Genomic DNA, 22,438 nt, shown 5'->3' with positions numbered 1-22,438 from the left:
GAGACTACAAGGACATGCTTAGGTCTCTCCTTTACCTTCTGATTTGGACCAAGAATGCTGTATAACCTCAGATAGAGAGTGGCAGCTAAGCTTAATACTTTTTTCCTGTAAGCCAGAGCCTATCAGCTAATACTGTCCTGGAGGGCTAGTATGGAGAACATGGTGAAGGTGTAGACTGAGGGCCAGGGAGTATATTCATGCCATGATGCTCTGTAGGTGGGAATGGACATAAAGCTTGATGTAGCAGTGAGGAATCCTGTCAACAGAGTAATGGAGAGGAAAAGCTGTGAAGGGAACCAAAGCTCTCAGGCAGAGAATTCATCTCTGTTGAAATTTTATTGGTCCTTGAAGCCAAGGTTCTCCACAGCCCCCAGGCTTCAGCTTGGGGGTGGCTCTGGCCAGATGCAGAGTCCACTGCTCCCCCAGGCTCTGTCCAGTTGCTCAGAGGGATAAAGGGAGAAGAGACAGGAGGGAAGTGCTGGAAACAGATCATCAGTCCTCTTCCTACCTCAGGGAGGGCCTCTCTGTCTCCCAGGGTCACCAGCTCAGCATCCAGATATCCACAATGCTGGAGACAACCCCACAATGTCAGTCCTAAGTTGTCTATGTGGCCTGGGTATGCCCATTGGCCAGGCGCCCAGCTGCCCGGCTCCGAGAGCCATTGGCAATGGCTGGTCTAGACCCTCGAGCCATCCCGTTCTTCAGCTGGGGACCTTCAGGAACTGCCTCGTCTTCGCTGGAGTCTGATTCTTCCACATCACTACGGATGTCCTTTCCCATCTGTGAAAAGAGATGACGCCGGAACTCAGGACAGAGCAAGGATCACTGGGCCAAAGAGGGGCAATGGGAACTGACCCTGTCAGGCCTCCATACCTGACCCTTCCTCAGGAAACTGCCGACCATGCGCAGGATGAGGCAGAACCAGTACACGTGAAGAATCTGCAGCATCACCAGGAGAATGTTAAAGTAATAGTACCCAAAGAAGGGGCCCGAGCTCTTGATGGAGTCAAACAGAGTGGAGTAGATGACCCTAAAGCAGGAAGCAGGAAGGAGTTTCACCAATCAGTACAGGTCCCCATTCTAGGAACTTGCATGGACTGTCTGTGTTCCCGAACCTCCCTGGTACCCACTCCTGAGACGGTATCTCTCTTCACCTGCTTATACTGTCAGTGGAACATACAAGTCTGCCGACTGGCCTTTCTGCACCACAAACTCCAAGGAGGTGTCAAGTGCCCTACTGGCCCTCCTAGGTGACCCTTTATGATTACTCGTCTCTCCTTAGATACACAGTAACTCTTTATATCTACCTACTCATCTAACAGAGCCACTGGCTGCCAAAGACAATGTTCCTGAACCCACTGTTCCTGCACCTCTACCCTCTTGCCAACTAACCCAGCTCTGGCCATACCACCTCTTTGCAAGGCCACAGCTCTTATTTCCTACACACATCCGTTACCATCAAAACCAACCCTGTCATTTCATAGTCAAGAAAGAAAACTCCAACCACACACCCTTTATCAACCTTTGCCCCTGGTTACTTCCTTTCTTCTCCCCTTGAGGCTCTTGGGCCTTCTAGTAGTCCAAATGCCTGTCCCTGCTCCCTCCTACTGCCTCTTCTGCCTCCTCTTCCTCCACACTCACTCCCTCCTTCCTCTTCCTCCTCCACACTCCTCCTCTGATTCCATCTTCTTCACCAACTTCCACTTCCTTCTTTATTCTTTCCTTCCATCTTTTCTTTTTTCTTCTTCCTTTCCTCCTTCCATTTTCACCTTTTATTCCATCTTTTCCTCTGTCTTCTCCCTTTACTCTTTCTTTTCCCCTTCCTTCTCTCTCTTCCCTCCGACTCCCTCTCCTCCCCAACCCTGCACCTCACAGGCACCAGCAAGCTCTTTCCCACTGAACTTAGCCACAACTGCAGTCTTCACCTCTCATAACTTCTCCATCAGTCTCCAACATTGGAGAGCTCTGGGAACTGGCTTGTATCCACACCCAGATGGCACTCACTGCCCAGCCTCCTGCTGCAAATGCCTAACACAAGCTGGCAACTCCTGCATTTATACCGCCACCTTTCCAGAAAGCCCAGCCTGACATGCCATCTGCCTCCCCTATGTCTACGAAGAAGAATAGGCCCCTCAAAACCAGCACGAAGCAGCTGAGCCCCTGGCATTTCCTGTAGTTTTTCCTAGCCCTGATGGTATCTCCTTATTGTCTTCTTCTCTCTCCTGCTCTGGTTTGTCTGCCCCAGCTTCCCACCATCTGCCCTCAGCCCTCCTTGGCTCCCACCTCCCTTCAGATAACATCCCATAGCGTCCTTCATTATTTGTCCTGGTCACCTACCTGCATTCACCTTATCCTCTCTGTTCCAACCACATGAGCTCATTTCTGTTCTTCCAACACTGGAACACAGTCTAGCCTCGGAGCCTTTGCATTTGCTGTTCCCGTCACCTGGACCATCTTCCTCTATGGTCACTACGGTTCTTGAGCCCCACTCACTCTCTATGTACAACAGCTATCAGTGAAACATCCCTGCAGAAGGGCTCAGCCATGGCCAACTACCCACAGACCTGCTTCCTGCACACTTCTTAGTTTCATTTTCTCTTCAGTGTATCATCCCTTGTTCCTTGTGGTCTGGTGGTTTGTCTATCTATCCTTTTTCTCGCCCACATCAGCTGGCTCCAGGAGGGCAGGCATCTGCATTGCTCTCTGATATTCCTTCATCCCAGCACATTCCAGAGGCTTAACAAATATCAAAAACTATCTACTAGACTATTTTAGTGACCAGGCACTCAGACAGCCTCCTCCTCTCTCTTGCTATTCTGGGAGTGCACTGCATTAGTGCTGCACTCAGTTTCTGTTTCTCTTACCTCTGGGCCTTTGCATATGCTGTGCTCTGGGCCAGGCACGCCATTTCCTGCCTCCTGGAAAAATTTCAGCCAACACCTCCAGTTCCCTGGGGTAGGGCACCAGGGGTGAGGCCTGCCTGGATCCTGGACACACCCTCCCATCTCCCTAGCCCTCAGGACTCACTGAGTGGGGAAGAATATGAGGCGAGTGTAGAAGAAGACTAAGGAGAAGACGATGAAGAGAGCGTTGCACACTCGTCGAGAGTGGGTATAGTTGAACATCTTACAAGCCTGAGGAGAGCAGCAAAGAGAAACAGGCTCAGGACCAAGAACCCATGGAAAGTGGAGGTCCTCAACTTGGGGACAAGAAGCTATAAGGCAAGGTCAAGTAAACTGAGGTAAGGCCGTATCTCCAGAACTACCTAGGAAGGGCAAAGACTGAAAGAGTGGCAGAGACAAGGCAGAGACAGAATATTTCATCTCCAGGGAAACCGGGGCATGGTGCCTCTAGTCCCCCAAAGGCGAGGAGGGGCAGGGCCTCATATCCAAATGAGTGAGACAGGAACTGGGATTTCCTGTCCCAGAGAGACCCAGGGAATGGGCCTTATGTTGCTGGGAAACTAAGAGGGAAGGGCGAGTTTTCACATCCCAGAGAAGTTGAGGGGGCAGGGCCTCGTCATCCTAGCAGATTTGGGGAGGCGGGGCCTCGTCATCCTAGCAGATTTGGGGAGGCGGGGCCTCGTCATCCTAGCAGATTTGGGGAGGCGGGGCCTCGTCATCCTAGCAGATTTGGGGAGGCGGGGCCTCATCATCCTAGCAGACTGGGGAGGCGGGGCCTCATCAGATATCCCAGCTCCTCTCCATGGTCAGGAAAAGAGCAGGGCTGGCAGGACAAGTGTGGAGGTAAACCCACCTCCAGGATGTAGTCACAGCAATCATGCAGCAGCAGTACCACAGAGCCAATGCGCAACAAGTTGGAGCTGTAGGAGAAGGCTATCAGCCCCACGGTCACAAAGTGATGCACCACCTGCTCCTTGAAGTCCTGCCGAAAACAGTGGGGCACCACTGGGACAAGCCTCTGTGGCTAGAGGGCCACATGCCTGAAAGCAAGCCTTTTCAGGATATCCGTAAGGCCTCTGGACTTTCTACCAGGAATCAAGGGCGCCACATGGTGTAGTGTTGAGGCCACTTCATCCCACTTCAGCCCCTTCCCCAGCGATTAGGAGGCATCTCCACACATCCACACATAACTCACCTTGCGTTTGATGTCAAAGGGCAAAGTGATTAGCAGTGAAATGTAGAAGCCCAGCTCCATGAGGTACCACCAGTACAGGGCCACATTCAGGGTCTACAGCAAGGTAAGGAAAGATTAGCTGTGGAGTGTGGAGGCTCCTGCCTGGAAGGGACTTGGTTGGAGCGTCTCCCAGGTTGCCCAAACCCTGGACACTTGAATACCAGTAAGTGAGCAAAGCATGCACTCCCCATCCCTGGAGGTCATCCAGAACAGTGGTCTGGAGCAGCTCCTGGTCTTATTTTCCTCCCTCTACAGAAGAATCAAAAACAGAGTTGGGAGTGGAGTGTCCTCACATCCAAAGTGCAGAGAAGAATGGAATTTCATAGCCCAGAGAGGCCCCAAGAGGTGGGCCTTCATGGCCCAGAAAGTTGAGGCAAAGCTTCAAGTCCCAGAAGATCAGAAGAGACTAGGCATCATAGCCAAAGGAGTTGGGGTGGGGGATCACATCCCTGGAAAGTTAAAAAGGACTCATCTTATCTGCCTGGGATAGTGAAGATAAGTAATGAGGCCTCACATCCCAGGAAGGTCGTGAGAGTTGGGGTCTTACTGTGGATGATTGATGGATAAATAAAGTGCTGACTGGCCAGGAGCCAGGCAGGAAGTATAGGTGGGACAGGCTGTGAAAGGCCAAACATTACCACTCAGATAGGAAGGAGAGGGGAGCCTTATCATCCAAGTAGCTAAGAAGGGCAGGGCCTCCTATATAGGCAGGCAGTGGGCCTCTTTTGCCTGTGACCACAAGAACTGAGTTTCTCCACAGTCCACTTGCCACTCACCTGGTATGGATAATTTTCCCAGCACAATGCCAGTGTCCACAACCATGGCTCCTATGAAGGAACAAAGGATCTGAAGCTCTCTAAAGGCAAAAGCCAGCTTCCTACCCTGGACCTGAACCCCCCACTACCAGGGCTTCCACAGCCTTCTAGGTACTGATTCCACTCTGCCTTGATTTTATTATAGTTTTCAAACAAGGGTCTCACTATGCAGCTCACATTGCCCTCAAATTCACCATCCTTCTGCCCACAACTCCCGAGTGTTAAGTCTGATGGTTGGTTTTAACTGTCAACTTGACAATTGAGAATCACTTGAGAAGGTGGTCTCAATGAGGGATTGTCTAGATTAGGTTGGTCTGTGCACATACCTACACGAGAGATTTTTCTAATTTGGGTTAACCATGGGTAGCACTATTTCATGAAGTGGGCCTTGGACTGGATGAAAAAGAGAGTGAGCTGAACACTAACATGCACACATTCCTTGCCGTCTGTTTCTGATTATGGAAACAGTAACCTACTCCCTCAAGCTACTTCCCTGCTATGACAGACTGTAACCTGGAACCATGAGCTAAAATAAATCCTTTCTCCCTTGAGCTGCTTTTGTCAGGATATCCATTATAGCAACAGAACAAAGTGGGGACAGCATGCTCTCTCCACCACAGCTCATTCCTGCTCCCTCCCCCCATATTCCAGCTCTGCCTCCCACTTCTCCCTAGAAGATTCATTCACTGCATGTGGCCAGCTCCTGGTGCACAGTAGGTCTTCAATAAGCACCTCTAGAAGCTTGTGGGGCAGGTGACCCTCAGGTTTACTCACATGGTAGAGGATAGAGATGCCACCCACGAAGGAACACAGATAGAAGACAAACCTCCAGCTGCAGAGAGGGAGGAAGCTATAGTGAGGCAGCTGCCAAAAGCAGTGTCCAGGCCCCAGAGGTGGAGCTTCATCTGCCAGGGAGACTGAAAAAGGGTTAGGCCTCACATCCCAGGGAGTCTGGGAAGGGAAGGACCTCAAGGAACAAGGAGGCTTGGAGGGGTGAAGCCTCATAACCCAGGCAGGCTAGGAAGAGTGGGGCCTTATCAATCAAACAGACTTTACCTCCCTCTGAACCCCACAATTACCTGGCTTCACAGAATTTCTTGGACAGGCAAGGCCGATCCTGGTTCCGACGTCTCCTGAACCAGCGTTGAGTCTGCCGCAGTGTGAGACCGCACTGGGCAGCCAGGAGGACCATCTGGGTCTGAGGAGAGGGAATGAGGGAGAAGGGTGACACAGGCCTAGTGCTGGTCTCCTACCCTTGTCCCCAGATGCCTGGCTCCCACTTAGATCCCCTCCTCCCCTGATCTTTGCCACAGAGCCATATCCACTATACTGAGAGGAAAGAGAGGAGAGGTAGGTGGAGAGACTTCCAGGACACTGTTTGTAGAATATGCAGGTCACTGGTGGAGCCTGGCATCAAGAATGAGGCTGGAGAATGGGGGATACAGTTCTATGGTGCTTGCCTAGTATTAACAAAGTCCTGGGTTCATCCCCAGCACAGAGGAAAAGCATTTATGAGGACTAGAGGCAGGCTTTCCTGCAGCCCCTTGGGGGAGTCGAGTCTCACATACCCCCTGGTTAATTTTTATTGTCAAAATGACACCACCAAGAGTCAGCTGGGCTTCTGGCCGTGTCTTTGGGGAATTGTCTTGATTACTGACTGATGGGAGAGCTGTGTTAAGAAGTCTGGCTGAGTCCAAGCCAGAGAGAGCAAACCAGTAAGCAGTGTTCCTTCATGGCCTCTGCTTCATGTCCTGCCTCAACTTCCTGTCCTCACCTCCCTCTGTGATGGCCTGTTACCTCAAAGTGTGAGCCGGAATGAACCCTTTCTTCTCCAACTTGTATTCGATGTTTAGCACAGCAACAGAATGCAGACTAGTCCACCACCCCAGGCAGGCATTTAGCTGTCTGCACCATAGAAGCTACTCTGCCAGCTGGGCACTTGGGAGGCAGAGGCAGGCAGATCTCTGTGAGTTCGAGGCCAGCCTAGTCTACAGTACAAGTTCAAGGACAGCCAGGATTACCCAGAGAAACCTCGTTTCACACACACATACACACACAAAGAGCTACTCTCTACCCAGCCAGGATGGAAGACCAGGAGTAGCAGGGCCTCATGTGCCAGGAAGGCTAAGAAGGGACAGCTTCAACCCTGAGACCTTTCAAGGAAGGCTCTCCCAGGTCCCAGGGAACCAGAAAAGGTGGGGCTTCTTAACCCAGGAAGCCTGAAGGGGGCAGCTCCATCATGGCTGGGGGATGAGGGGTGTCACCTCACACTGTGGGGGGAGGGGAAAGATGGGTGGGGATTCAAGACCTAGAGAACTTGAGAGCAGGAAGAGCAGACCCATGCTGGGAGGGAAGTGGTTTAAAACCCCAAGGAACCTCAGAAGGATGAGACTGGTCCACTACTCTTAGCTCAGCTGGGAGAGGTGGGGCCTTGAATTACCAGGAGACACAGGGGTCACATGTACCAGGGAAACTCCAGACTCAGATTAAATGTAGGGTGGGGGTACTTATGGATGAGTCAGAGGTCCCTGTCCCACCTCCAATAAGGCCACACACAACTTCTATTGCCAGGTTCCAGGGACACCACCATGTGGATGTCAAGAGAATGTGGGGGCTCACCTCCACGGGTCTCTGCCCCATCCTGAGGAAGTATTTCTCCAGCACTGGGTTGGGCTTCATCTGCCTCCTGACTTGATCCCGTATACCCATCCACCGGCTCAGTGGCAAGGCCACACATCTGAGTGCAACAGAGACAGAAGCCAGTAGAACTCACATGAAAAGAATGTTACTCCCGCAGGAGGAAAGGGGGCTCTTGAGGCTTAGGCAAGCCTCACCAGCAAGCATGGTTTAAATCTACCTGAACAGAGGGTTTGGAAACCCAGAGCCAAAATGCCCATGTAGGCATGAAATTTCTACCACTACTCCCAGCCACAATCCCTGGACCAAACCTAGGAAAAGACGTTAGCATCATCTTCTGGATAGGGATGTTCAGGTCATTTCACAGGGAACCCAGGTTCCTTTACCCTCAACCAGAATGAAAGTTCTCTGTGGTCTTGGTGATCTGAGTCTTAGTCTCCCTGCATCAGGCTCCTGGGGGAGGAACACAGCCTGCTGCTACCTGTGAAGTCTGGTACCCTACAATCCCGACCTACTTCAGCAAAGGCACCTGGTTAATCAGTCCCCCACTGCCCACAAGGGGGTGCCCCAAGACCACAGATGGAGACTGAACTCCATCTTCAGGGTTCTAGCACCTTAACTTCACTTAAGGAAAGCTGAGGCTCCAATCAGCCTAGTAAAGAACTCCTGTTAGATTCCACTGTGATGGAGACCAGTCTTTATTAGTACTTACTCTCTGCCAAACATAGAGAAGTCCATGTTATGACCAGGCTCACTTTAGAACTGTTAGCATGTTTCCTTGCTTACTTGCTTACCGGCTTGCTTGCTTGCTTGTTTGTTGTTCTATCCAGCCCAGGCTATCCACAAACTGGCAATCCTCATGCCTCAGCCTTCCAAATGCTGGGATTACAGGAATATACCACCATGCCCGGCCTAAGATGACCACTTAAATGTGAAAATGCACACATCTGGCCTCCAGTGGTGAAGTTGGGAACAGTACCACCCTAATCTCCTCTGCTGGTTTAAAAGAAAATGGCCCCCAAAGGGAGTGGCACTATTAGGAAGTGTGGCTTTGTTGGAGGAAGTGTCTCACTGTGGAGGTGGGTTTGGAGGTCTCATATATGATCAAGCCACACCCAGTGTCTCAGTTCACTTCCTGTTGCCTGCAAGAGGTAGGATACTCAACTACTTCTCTAGCACCATGTCTGCCTGAAAGCCACCAAGTAGCATGATAATAATGGACTAAACCTCTGAAAATGTAAGCAACCCCAATTAAATGTTTTCCTTCATAAAAGTTGCCATGGTCATGGTGTTTCTTCACAGCAATAGAAACCCTAAGACATCTCCCATCCCTATTTTCATGCAGACATCTTAGAGCTGTATTTAGCAGAGAAGCCTTCAAAAGAAATATATAAGGGACTTGGGGAGATAGTTCAGTAAGAATATTTACCACACAAGCATACCCATGAGTTCAAATCCCCAACACCCATGCAAAAACCTGGGTATGGCCACATGCCTGCCTATAACCTCACCTCTCTGGGGGATGGGGGTGGAGGGGGAGAAAGGAGGATCACTGGGGCTTGCCAGCTACCCTGTCAGAAATTAGCAAGACAGAGAGTGACAGAGGTCGGCTAATGCCCTCCTCTGACTTCTGCACACACACATTTTTTTTTTTTAAGTTTATGAGGTAAATATAAGTCAGTGAATGTTCCTTGGGTCCCTCACATCCTGCCTGTGTTCAGTGGACAGAGAGCTCAGAATCCCCTTGATGGTGGGAACCACAAACCAAAACGCACTTCTGGTCAGGGACAGGACCTAAAAAGGGATTCTCCTGGGATGGACCAAGGGCTCGGCCTTGGAACACAGCCTTAAAAGAATTGCAGAGGTCTGGAGATGCGGCTCAGATGTCAGAATGCTTGCCTAGAATGTACAAAGCCCTGGGTTCCATCTCCTGCATAGCACAAATTGGGAGTGGTAGCAGAAGCCTGTAATCCAACACTTAAGAAGTGGCGGCAGGAAAACAAGATGTTCAGAGCTAGAGAGATGGCTCAGCAGTTAAGAGCACTGGCTGTATTTCCAGGACTAGAGTTTGGATCCCAGTCCCCAAGTTACAGCTTATAACCATCTGTAACTCCATCTCCAGGGGATCTGACACCATTTCCTGGCCTGTGGGCACCTGCATGTACATGGTACACACATACACACTTAAATAAAAATAATTTTTTTTTTTTTTTTTTTTTTTTTTTTTTAGAGAAAGAAAAGGTGCTTAGGTCTAAAACCAGGGGCCATTGGGTATGTGAAAATGGGGAAGCCCTAGAGGGCAGACACACACACACACACACAGGTCTACACCAGCCACAGTATGACACTCACCTCTCAAAGGTGATGCGCAGAGCCACCAGGACCAGAGCCATTGGCAGGGCAGCCAGCATGTGGTGAGGGTGGGCGAACACCAGGCCATCCCGGTCCTCCAGCTGTGCCCATGTGCTGTTGGGTGGTAACCAGAACTTCTCCTGCCACAGCCACTCATTCAAGCTCCACAACATGCTGTGGACACACAACCGGGTAAGTACAAATCAACTCGATCGAAGAGAGTGTGCAAATGGGAGAGGCCGAATACCCAGAGCCACAGAGCATTCTACTTGAAGAAATATCAAAAGACGGGGAATACTGGAGAGATGGTTCAGTGGTTTAGAGCACTGGCCACCCTTCCAGAGGTCCTGAGTTCAATTCCCACCTCCTACACAGCAGCTCACAACCATCTGCTGCTCCAATTCCAAGGAACAAACGCCCTCTTCTGGCTCCCACAGGCACTGCACTCAGGTGGTGCACAGACATACATGTAGGCAAAACACCCACACACATTGTGGTGTTTTGAATGAGAATACCCCCACAGACTCACCTATTGAATGCTTGGCCCTTAGTTGGTGGAGTGTTTAAAGAGAATTAGGAGCAGTGGCCTTTGAGAGAAAGTGTGTCCCTGAGGTCCCAGCTCCAGACCCAGCTCCCTCTGCCTACTGCCTGTGGGTCAGGATGTAAGCCGCACCATGCCTGCCTGCCACCACACTCGCTGCCATGGTGATAATGAACTAACTCTCTGAAACTATAAGCAAGCCCCGAATAACACCTTCTTCTATAAGTTGTCTTGGTCATGGTGTTTCATCACAGTAACAGAAAAGTCACCAAGACACACATAAAACTAAATACTTCTTTTAAAAGTCAGTAAGCAATACTTCTGGTTTGCCTAAGAAGGCATTTCCATACTTAGATCCTGGAGGTTCTGATCTATTCAACAGTTCATCTTTGATGAGTTCACAATATTAGAATATAGAAAGAAGGAGGAAGAGCCTTTGGAGGTGGCAGGGCATGTCCTTGGGGCCGCATCTTACCTGAGCCCTTCCTCTATTCCTTCTTTTCTGCTTCCTGGCCACCACATCTCAAATTGCTCTGCTCCTCCACTCCCTCCCCACCATGTAATGACACTTTCCAAGTAGGAACTCAGAATAAATCTTTCCCCCATTCAATTGTTTGACACATGTTTTGTCACAGCGATGAGACTACTTACCTGAAGTTTGCCATCTCCGGGTGTGGTTTTGGTTTGTCTTGGGGGAGGGGAGAGGTTGTTTTGTTTTTCTTTTCTTTCAAGATAAAATTTACTAGAATGAAACCATGTAAATGCCAGAAGGACACGGCAGTTCATCTGTAACCCCCTGCCCATGGAAGGTGAAGACAGGAGCTTCCCAGAACATGCTGGCTAATCAGAAGGGCTGAAATAACAAGCTTAGGTCTAAAAAAGACCTTGCATGCATAAGCGAGGTAGAGAGGAATTGAGAAAGGCATATAAAATCAACCAAAAGTCTTGATATGCACATGCCCACATGTGTGTGTGTACTCTCACACACGAGTAAACATGCACACGAAGTTACGCACACCCAACACGTAAAGGAAAACAAATCACCTCACAAAAGTGGGCACTCAAGATATGAGAAGCAGGAGACTCTTGGCTGCGCAGTGAGTTTGAGGCCAGCCTAGGCTATGAAAGACACTAACTCAAAAAGAAAAATCAACTTCACAATGACAAACAAGAAAAGAATAACAAAATCAATACTATCAGCTCAAGTTTGATCCTCAGCACCCTCCTCCTCCCTCCTCAAAACACAAAAGGACTACACACACACATGCACACGCACACATTCACACTCACAAAAATATCTATACAAAATGCTATCACCATAAAATTCAAAATTAGGCCAAATAAACTTATCATGCTTAGGTTGTTTCTATGGCTACTCTTGCAAACTGGTTATCTGATAGTTCTGTAGGTTAGAAGTTCCAAATGGGTCTCACTGGGCTCAAATCAAGGTGCCAGCTGGCCTGCCCTGGAGGCTCCTGGGAGAATCTGGATATTGCCTTTTCCAGTATTAAAACTCTAAACTCCACAGCTAAGCCATGTCCCCAGCTCCTTGCTGGAGAATTCTAAGCAGCCAATCTTGAGGAAGTAAGATGAAGGGCTTTAGAGTTCCTCGGTTGTCATGTTTTCTTTTGAAACTCAGCTCCATCTCCTCACATCTCATTGTCCAATCTGAAAAGGGAGTACAGCAAATCCCTACTTTACTGGGTTATGATGAGGGCTCGAATGGAGGAGGTGGACATAGGAGGTGGTGACTCCTCACTTCATAAACACTCCATCTTGGTTGATTTAATTCCTGGCTCAGTCATTTACCAGGTATGTAACCTTGGGAGTAGACGACTTAATCTCTCTGTGTCTCAGTCTCCCACCTGTAAATGGGACCCACAATAGTCCCTTCCGAGTAGGAGGTTAGGAATGACGCCTACAGCAGCGTGAGCATGAGTGACAGTATCAATAATGGTCACCAGAGAGATCGGTGGTCTGAGAGAGGCTGGGGATCACCGGTATGTGGCAGCTTTTGGAGGATTCTTTGTGCTGTGGGTGCTATATGCATGCATGAGCCCATGCATGTGCATGTGGAGCCTAGAGACAGTGGGTATCTTCCTAACTTGTGTTCCACCTTACTTTTTGAGACAGGGTCTCTCACTGAACCTACAGCTCTAGTTGACTAGATTGGCTAGCCAGTGAGCTCCCAGGATAATCCTGTCTCTGATCCACGGCATTGCATTACAGGTATTTCCATGAGTGCTGGGGACTTCAACTCAAGTACCTTACCCACAGAGTCATCACCGAGGCCTTGGATGACTTTCTTCATGTTCACCTCCCCTCCCCCTCCCCACCCTACCCGAAGTTCTGAGAGTGCAACCCAGATCCTCAACCGGGCTAGGCAAATGCTCTCCAATAGGACACATCCCCAGCCCTAACCAGCACTCTACCACTAAGCCATGACCCTAGCCCCTCACTGAGGGATTTCTAGAAAGGTACTCTGAGTCACACCCCCAGATCCACAATGGTGGATTCTAAGTCTGTGCTCTACTGCCAAACGATGCCTCCACCCTTATTGGAAGATCCTAGGCAGGTCCAGCTTCCCCTGCCCCCCCCCCCCCCATCCCCACCCCTCCACCCCAGTAGATTCTAGGTAAGGACTCTCTTCAACTGAGCTATACATTTCCAGCTCCTCACTAGAGGATGATATACTCTACTGCTCAGCCACATCCCCAACCCTTGGCTTTGAAAGACATAATCTTGCCCAGTCTGGCCTCTACCTCTCAAATGCTAAGATAAAAGGTATATATCACCACACCTGGTATAAAGATATTACTCATATTTCTGCAGTGCTGGGACAGAACCCATGGCCCCTCAATGACTGGGCAAGCACTCACAATTGGGCCAACCCTACCTCAGGCTTGGTTTTTAAATTCAGGGTCTCCCTATATAACCCAGGATGTCCTGGCATTTAAAATCCTCCTGTCTCAGCCTCCCCAGTGCTATAATGGAAGGTATACATCACCACAGGCCTTCTAGATGATTCGTAGGAAGGTCCCAGCAAGCTCACACTGCTTGGAAACCCTCCTGGCCTCTCTTGTCCCTCCCTTAAAGTCTGGCTCCTGTGCTTAAGCTGGGTTGAGCCAGAGAAGCCCACAAGGCCAGTGAATGTGAGTAAGGTCAACCAGAGAGTCAGTGTAGGTGGCTGGGCCAGCATGTCCAGTCCCAGTCTGGACCTTGATTATCCTCAAGGCCCTCCTACCCATGAGTTCCACCTCCCACCGCACCCCACCCCCCCCCCCAGCCCGCCTGCTCTTTGAAGCCTAGTTGGCCTTACTCCCAGCCAGGCCCCTGCCACCTGGGACTCAGCTGATAATCCCTCTTACTAACTAAAAATATCCCTGTATGCAAGGAGGGAGAGACCAGGGCTTTGTGTTAAGGGGCCCAAAGGAGGGGCCAGCTAAGCTGAGGAGAGAGGAGGGGAGGAGGGGAGAAAGGAGCTAAAATCCCTACCAGGGGCCTGTGTATTCAAGTCTGATCCTTACTGTTCTGAGAGCCCCAGTATAACCAGCCTAACAGAGAACACACTCTAAACAGACACTGGTGTCCCTCAGACTACTGAAACAATGGGCAAAAGAAACTGGAATTCCTCCAGGAGTCAATCTCTCGCTGGGAGAGAAGACCGCCTAAGGCCAAGGCCAGCAGAGAGGAACTTTCTCCAGGAATGAGGTTTCAAGGTGCTGAAAACTTCTCAGAACACCTTGCTGGGAAGACTGGAGCCCTGACAACACTGGGTGGACCACACCTTGACGGGGGACTACTTAGACATGCATAACTCTGGTCTCAACTTAATTCTTAACCTCCCTTTAGGACCCCAAACACAGATTTGGGAGAATCACTAAATCTTTTTGTCCCTCTTCTCAATGTGGCCACACTGAATAAATCTGCTTTTCATTTTCACTTTTTTTTTTTGCCAGAGCTGAGGACTGAACCCAGGGCCTTACCCTTGCTAGGCAAGTGCACTACCACTGAGCTAAATCCCCAACTCCTTCATTTTCACTATTAATTTGGCTATTATTAATTAATATTATTAATTAATAGACATACGATCAAACCTGGCTTACTGAGGCACAGAGTTTGTCACCCCAAATCCTATTACAACAGTACCCCTCATCAAATGTGACCTGGGGCAGGGACTGCTTTATTTTGTTCCTTCCAAGTGGCCCTGGCTCCCCCGGGGAATCAGCGAGTGCTAACAACCGGACATTCAGAAAGTCCAGGATACAGCAGACTGTTACCACACAAAGATCCCAAGGAGGGCCTCAAGCTGGAGTCTCTGCCTTGCCTCAGCCCTGCAGGTTACTGTGTTCCCACCCTCACCACTTCACCACTTGGACCCTATCCACCCTCCCGTCCCAGTTCAACTGCCAACAAAGCAGCTTGCTGAGCTTCCAGTTTACCTGACTTTGCTCATGGCGCAGGACGTCAGTGGGTGGGGTCATTGGTTGCCAACCCTGATGACCTCATCAGGGAGAAGAGAATGAACTTCATCAGGGAGAAGAGAAGGCAACTTGAAGTCACAAGTTGTCACACACACACACACACACACACACACACACACACACGCATACACGCACGCACGCACGCACACATTTTCAAAAATGGTTTTAAAGGTTAATGCAAGGAACTGGGTGTGACACACATCTGTCATCACAGCCCTTAGAAAGCAGAGGCAGGAAGAACGCAAGTTCCAGGTCAGCAGCTGGTCTATGTTTTGAAAAGAAAAGAAAGAAAAAGAGGACCAGGCTGTGGCTCAGTTGGTAGAGCCAGTACCCAGAATGCATGAGACCCTGGTTTCCATGCCCAGCACTTCTTGAGAGTGTTGGTGTACAACTGCAATCCCTTCCCTTGAGAGGCAGAGGCAGAAGGATCAGAAGGTCAAGACCTTGGCTAAACAGTTTGAGGGACAGTCAGTGCTACATCAAACAATACACATAAAACCAGGATGGCAGGATGGCTCAGCAAGCCCTCTCTCTGGCTTGCCACTAAGTCTGATGACCTGAGTTGAACTGCTGAGACCACATGGTGGAAAGAGAGCACTAACTCCTTCAGCTGTCCTCTGACCTCCACATGGATGCTGGGGCACACGTGTGCCACAGAGACACACAAATTTAGATTATAAATATTCTCCGGAAGTGTATGTGTGGAGGGCTTGGTCACTGGTGCATCAGTGTTCAGCGAGGGAGGGTGTTGACGGAAACTGGATCATGAGCGCTCTGGACTCTCAAGAAAACTGACTCGCTGATGGATTCGCAGCTTAAAGGGCTACTGAAGGCAGTGGAGACTGAGATGTGGCGACAAAGAAGCAGGTCACTGGTGAAAGGAGTATCTCTGTCTATCTATCATCTATCTATCTATCTACCTATCTATCTATCTATCTATCTATCATCTATCATCTATCTATCTATCATCTATCTTCTATCTATCTATCTATCTATCTATCTATCTATCTATCTTCTTTCTATCTATCTATCATCTATCTTCTATCTATCTATCATCTATCTATCATCTATCTATCTATCTATCTATCTTCTATCTATCTATCTTCTATCTTCTATCTATCTATCTATCTATCTATCTATCTATCTATCTATCTTCTTTCTATCTATCTATCATCTATCTTCTATCTATCTATCATCTATCTATCATCTATCTATCTATCTATCTATCTTCTATCTATCTATCATCTATCTATCATCTATCTATCTATCTATCTATCTATCTTCTATCTATCTATCTTCTATCTATCTATCATCTGTCATCTATTTATCTATCTATCTTCTATCTGTCTATCTATCTATCTATCTAACTATCAATCTATCATCTATCCATCATCTCCATCTCTTTCTGTTTCCCTGTATCTTCCCCTTCCCTCCCTCCCTCCTCCTCTTTCTTCTCTATCTCTCCTCGCTCCTTCCTTCTCTCCTCCCTGCTCACTCTCTTCCTCCTCCTTCCTCTCACCCCTCTCTCTCCTTCTCCCCTCTCTTCTCTCTCTCCTTCACCTTTCCCCCTCCTCCTCTTTCTTCTCTGCCTCTCCTCCCTCTCTCCTCATCTCTATTTCCTCCTCTCTCCTCCATAACTCTCCCTCCCTGTCTCTTCACCTCTGTGCTCCATCTTCCCTTTCTCCTGAACCCCATGAGATGAGCAGTCTGCTCTGCCTTCTCACAAGCCAGGGACCTCGACCTCGGAAACCAAGAGCCCCAGACAACCCTTTCTGCCTTCTAAGTTAACTATCTCACACGAACTTAAAAGGCAGCACCCAACCACCCACCATTACCACTTGACCACAGCACCACCGCTTCCAGGAGGCATGGAATGAACATGGCCAGGGCTGGGTCCCTACACATGCAGCATTTCTCCAGGGATCCCAGCATCATGGTATATGAGAGTGGGGTCACTCAGGGACAGCTGGATATGGTGGGGCAGGCCTATCACCCCATTACTTGGGAGTAATAAGGCAAGAGGATGGTAAGTTTCAGGCAAGCCTAGGCTACAAAGCAAGACCCTGGGAAGGGGATAACGAGGAAGAGCGGAAGGAGAAAGGAGAAGGCAAGGGAGAAAGAGGGAAGAGAAGGGGGTAGAAAAGGAAAGATATACAGAAAAACACAAGCTGGGTGGTGGCACAGGCCTTTAATTCCAGGACTCAGGAGGCAGAGACAGATGCTGTGAGTTCAAGGCCAGCCTGCTCTACAGAGTGAGTGCCAGGACAGCCAGGGCTACACAGAGAAACTGTCCTGAAAAAAAAAAAAAAAAAAAAAAAAAGAAAAAGAAAAGGGAAAACACAATAACCATGTGCTTAAGATTTGCGGTTATGTACACATGAATGCACATGTTTTTGGAGGAGGGGGTGAGACAGAGTCTCCTTATGGCCCAGATGACCCCACACCCACTGTGTAACTGTGACTACCCTTGCCTCTCTTGCCTCCACGTTCCACGTGTTGAGAGATTACAGGCACGGACCACCACTCTCAGCATGATCTAATGTATACACTGACATATATCAAAACTCATGACGTCATTGCCTTGATAATGAACATATTCATTCCTTCCCCAAAATGCTCTCGTGTCCCTTTGGAGCCCCTCCTTCTCTCCTAATAGAAGCAATCTTGATGTGCAGCACTTGGAGGCAGAAATCTTAGGGTCCCATACTATAAGATACCACAGGAAGGTTGAGAAGGAGGAGAAAGATACAGCTTGGATAAACCTTGAAGGCATTAAAGTGAGTGAAAAAAGATAAGACAAATACTGCCATGATTCCAATGACAGGAGGTCCCTAGAGCAGTCAAAGGACATAAGGCCTAGAGACATGGCTCAGTGGGAAAAGAGTTTGCTATGCAAGACTGAGGGCCTGAGTTCACAACTGTCTATAACTCTAAGACCTGACACCTTCACAACATACATGCAGGCAAAACACCAATGCACATAAAATAAGAATAAATAAATTAGCCGGGTGGTAGTGGCGCATGCCTTTAATCCCAGTACTCAGGAGGCAGAGCCAGGCGGATCTCTGTGAGTTTGAGGCTAGCCTGGGCTACCAAGTGAGTTCCAGGAAAAGGTGCAAAGCTACACAGAGAAACCCTGTCTCAAAAAACAAAACAAAAAAAAAAAAGAAAAGAAAAGAATAAATAAATTATTAAAAAGGAATAAGGGCTTGAAGGGTACCCCACTGCCCAAATAAGAGAGCCAGGGATGCCAGGATCCCTAGGGCCTGCTGGCCAGCCAGTCTAGCTGAACCAGGGAGTTCTGGATTCAGTGTGAGACCCTGTGTTAAAACAAAAAACTAGATGAAGAGCAACTGAAGAAGAAACCTGATGATGCCTGACATCAACTTCTGACCTACACATGCATGTATGTGCCCATGGACACGCATGCACACACAAACACATACACATGGACTAGAGATCACCAGAGCTTGGCAGGGAAGAGGGAGAACTGGGGAGTTAATGTTTAATGATTATCGTTTGAATTGTGCAAGACGAAAACATTCGGCTATTCGAATAAATTAGGAATGCCAAAATGTGCATTTAAAATAGTTAAGGTGGCTAACTTCTACATGTAGTTCAACACAATTATTTGCTTTAATTAACAAAAATTACCCAAAGCTAGGTAGAGATGAGTAAGTTATGCTGTCTCGTGTGGGTAGATCAAAGAGTTTTAAAAAACAAAAGCAAAATGCAAGGAGACACTACTGGCCCCGTTTCTAATTTATGTAATGGAAAACCACCAACATAGTTCAGTTTTGGGTAATGGAAGATGCAGCCTCATCAAACTCACAGATGCTAATGATAAGTTCCAGGCAAAATATAAAAACACTACCTGAGTTGGGTGAGATGCAGAATACTAGGAAATAGAGCTATAAAGGAAGGAAGCTGGGGCAGGAGAATGGCAAGTTCCAGGAGAAACTGAACTATAGAATGAGTTCAGTGGTAGAGAACCTGCCTGGAATCCACTAGTAAGGAGCTAGGGCATGGCTAAATGTGAACACTTGCTTAATATACAGGAAACCCTGGAATCAATCCTCAGCATCACTAATAATAATAATTTTTGAAAGAAATATAGTACCTAGAAATCTTAGTCATTATGAAGCTTTAAATTTAATTAATTAATTAATTAGAGATAGAGTCTTGCAACGTAGCCCTGGCTAGTCTGAAATTTATTATGGAGGCCACGATGGCCTCAAACTCTCAATCTTCCTACCTCAGCCTCCCAAAAGCAAGAGGCTCTTTAAAGTTAAACCAGTTCATCCCGGGGCCTTGGTTAGCTCAGTTGTAGAGCTCATGCTCATCATGCACCAGGCTCTAAGTTCCATCCACAATAACACACACACACACACACACACACACACACACACACACACACTTCCCAGAACCCACATAAAAATCTGGGCATGACAGTATGCCCCTGTAATTCTAGCACTGGGGATCAGAAACGGGCATATCTCAGAGCTAGCCAGCTGGCCAATCTAGACAAATTGGTAAGCTCTGTGTTCACTGAAAGATGGTCTCAAAAAAAAAAAAAAAAAAAGTGCAGAGCAATAAAGAAATTCAGCTGAAGCTGACCTCCTGACTTCCACATGCATGTACACACACACACACACACACACACACACACACACCATCTGTGAGAGCACATATACATAATTAGTTCCTCAGTCTTACCAGCTATCTATGTATATATACATATTCCATTGCCACATAAGGCTAGCAGCCACTGTGCCTGCCAATGCTGATAAGAGGTTTCTATCATCACACAACATGGCACTAGATAAGACTGCTCTAGAATGAGCAGAGCCCTGAAGCAGCCAAATGAAGATCCATATACTTGTAATCCAGCACTCAGGAGGCTGAAGCAGGAAAATCATGAGTTACAGGCTAGCATTAGCTACACAGTGAGACCCTGTCTCCTAAAAAGGGAGAGCAGGGGAGAAAGAGGTGGGGGGAAATTGAGAGAGCAGGGAAGGGGAGGGGAGGTCCATTTTATGTTTTACATGGTTTACCATTATGTAAGAATGTAGAGGGGCCATCAAGATAGCTCTGCAGGTGAAGGCGCTTGATGCCAAGTCTGATGCCCTGGGTTCAACCCTTAGGACCCACGTGATGGAAGGAGAAACACTGACTCAGAAAAGTTCACTAGAGAGAAGGCTGCAGCATGCTTGCACCCAGACACAGTAAAACAAAAAAAGTTAAAAAAAACTAAAAATGTATACAGCCTGAGTAACTTTTAGGACAATGTCAAAATGGCCTCTCACACATGCACATAGGATTAGAGTACTAGAGGATGGGGGGGGGGGGGTGTGTGTGACCAAGGTGATGTGGCTCAGTTGGTACAGCGCTCGCCTAGCAAGCATGGAAGGCAATGTTCCATCCGCAGGCTAAATAAAGGCAGCTGAGGTGGTGCCTCGTTATCCAGAACTTGGGAGGTAGAGGCAGGAGAATCAGAATTGTAGAAACCAGCCTCAATCACATGAAAACCTGTCTCAAGAAATGAAATTTAAAAAATGAAAAGGCTGGAGATCGATTTCTCAATAGGTAAAGCTCTGAGTGCAATAACAGCCATTGGGTTCGGATCCCCATACGCATAGAAGGCCAAATGTGTGAGTAGGTGTCTGCAATTTCAGCACTACTTCATTAAGATGGGAGGCTCTGTGGAAGCTGACATACTCATCAAACAATGGGACCCGGGCCTCAGTCATGGAAGGCAAGAGTTGTCCTTTGATCTTTACAAGGGCATGACTGGGAGAGGAGAAAAGAACTCTTGATAGCATTGACCCAGGACCTGCCCTTTCCTGGTCCATCTCATTTAAATCCTTACCGGGGGCCTGCCTGTGAGGTCCATGTTCCCAGCTTCTCCTAGGAAACAGGCTGTGGTTCTGAAACCAGGAGATAGAGGCAGGAGGAAAAGAAGTTCAAAGTCACCCTCTGCTACATAACAGCCAGGTGAGGCAGTGTGTGCTGTATCCTAGTGCAGGGGACAGGAGACTCCCTAGACCCACTGGTGAACCAAACTAGGTGAATTGAAGAGCTCCAGGTAAATGAGAGAGCCACCTTAAAAAAAAAAAAAAAAAAAAAAAGGTGGAGAACAACCGAGGAAAATACCCAGTGTTTACGTCAGGGCTCCTCATGTCTATGTGTGTGGGCAGGCAAACAAAGAAATAATGGGAAACAAAATTAATTTTTGAAGAAATAAGGAAAAGAAACAAAGGTTCGTTTGGTTGGTTTGGTTGCTTGCTTGCTTTTACTAATTTGTTTATTGGCACTAGCGGGCCACAGCATTTATGTGGCAGCCAGAGGACAACCTATAAAACTCCATTCTCTCCTTCTACCATGTGGGCTCTGGGGATCAAACTCAACTGTCAGGCTTGGCAACAAACTGCTTTATCTGCTGTGCCATCTCCATGACCCTGTTTCTTTGTTTTGAGAGAGGGTCTCTCTAGCTCAGACTGGCCTCAAAGCTGAGATCCTCCTGCCTCAGCATCTCCAGCACTGTGATAACATATGTGCCACCATGGCCTACTGAAAAGTAAATACTCTTCCTCACATTTCTGCCCTACACCGATGGCCTTGCCTTTCCACAGCGACTTCAGTGACACTTTCCCACTAACGCCCATCCCAGTGCAGATTCCTTGCCCAGGTTCATGGCCCTGAAGCTTCACCTCCTCTCAGCTCCTCCAGCTCCAATCCAGGCTGTTTTCTTCCCTTTGTCATCAAATCATGTTTGTCTTTGATCTGCTGCTACCTCCCCTGAGGACTCTCACCCACTCAGAAGCTATACTCAGTGTATCCACACCATGAACTTCCAGACCTCTCTGTCAAGACCGAATCTATGTGTCCAGCATCACGTCATCATTTCTTGTCCAGACATGTCCCTAAGTCACCCCACCACTGCACTTGCTTGCTTTTCTACTCATGACTCCTGGGCCTAGAATCTCTCATGTACCCCACCTTCAAGAACAGGGGTGCCACAAAGCCACCCAGTCATAAACTGGAACTTCTAAGAGTCTCAGGCAAAGCACACCTAACAGAAAGCAAATTAACACAGTAGTAATAGGAGCCCGTGTTGCCTCTTTATGTGTTTACTATACTGTATATATCTATGGTAGGGGTGGGCATGGAACCAGGGCTGTGTGCTAAGCAAGCACCTTATCACATAGTTACATCCCAGAACTCTATTCCCAGTTTTTTAATGATTTATTTATTTGCTCAATTCTTTATAATTTATTTATTGTGCATTTATGCATGGATACATGCCATGGAGTGTGTGTGGAGATCAAAGGACAGCGCTCAGGAGTCAGTTCTCTCCTTCTACAATGTGAGCCCCAGGGATCAAACTCGGGGCTTCAGGATGAGCAGCAAGCACTTTTACCCACTGCTGAACCATCTCATAGGTCCTCTATTCTCATATTCTCTTCCTCCCT

At 48.2% G+C, this 22,438-nt stretch overlaps 1 protein-coding gene across 4 annotated transcripts in view; it reads right to left on the bottom strand.

Moving 5' to 3' along the window:
• Nucleotides 1–317: 317 nt before the first annotated feature.
• Nucleotides 318–22,438, bottom strand: part of Cers4 (ceramide synthase 4) — a 31,992-nt gene continuing 9,871 nt past the window's right edge. For 3 of the 4 annotated variants that reach the window (XM_036166349.1, XM_036166351.1, XM_036166350.1), the window contains exons 2-11: nt 9,942–10,115; nt 7,572–7,689; nt 6,032–6,150; nt 5,727–5,784; nt 4,914–4,964; nt 4,099–4,191; nt 3,757–3,885; nt 3,028–3,134; nt 874–1,030; nt 318–780 (exon numbers count right to left, since the gene is read on the bottom strand). In XM_036166349.1, coding sequence (XP_036022242.1) covers nt 604–780; nt 874–1,030; nt 3,028–3,134; nt 3,757–3,885; nt 4,099–4,191; nt 4,914–4,964; nt 5,727–5,784; nt 6,032–6,150; nt 7,572–7,689; nt 9,942–10,114 — 1,182 coding nt within the window. In that variant the 5' untranslated portion in view covers nt 10,115 and the 3' untranslated portion in view covers nt 318–603. Of the gene's footprint in view, nt 781–873; nt 1,031–3,027; nt 3,135–3,756; nt 3,886–4,098; nt 4,192–4,913; nt 4,965–5,726; nt 5,785–6,031; nt 6,151–7,571; nt 7,690–9,941; nt 10,116–11,133; nt 11,614–22,438 lie in introns of those variants that run through there. The other variant, XM_036166348.1, reaches the window with a different exon arrangement.

This window comes from Onychomys torridus, chromosome 17 (assembly GCF_903995425.1).
Source record: "Onychomys torridus chromosome 17, mOncTor1.1, whole genome shotgun sequence".
NCBI lineage: Eukaryota > Metazoa > Chordata > Mammalia > Rodentia > Cricetidae > Onychomys > Onychomys torridus.
This window is presented reverse-complemented; position numbering and strand designations above follow the sequence as displayed.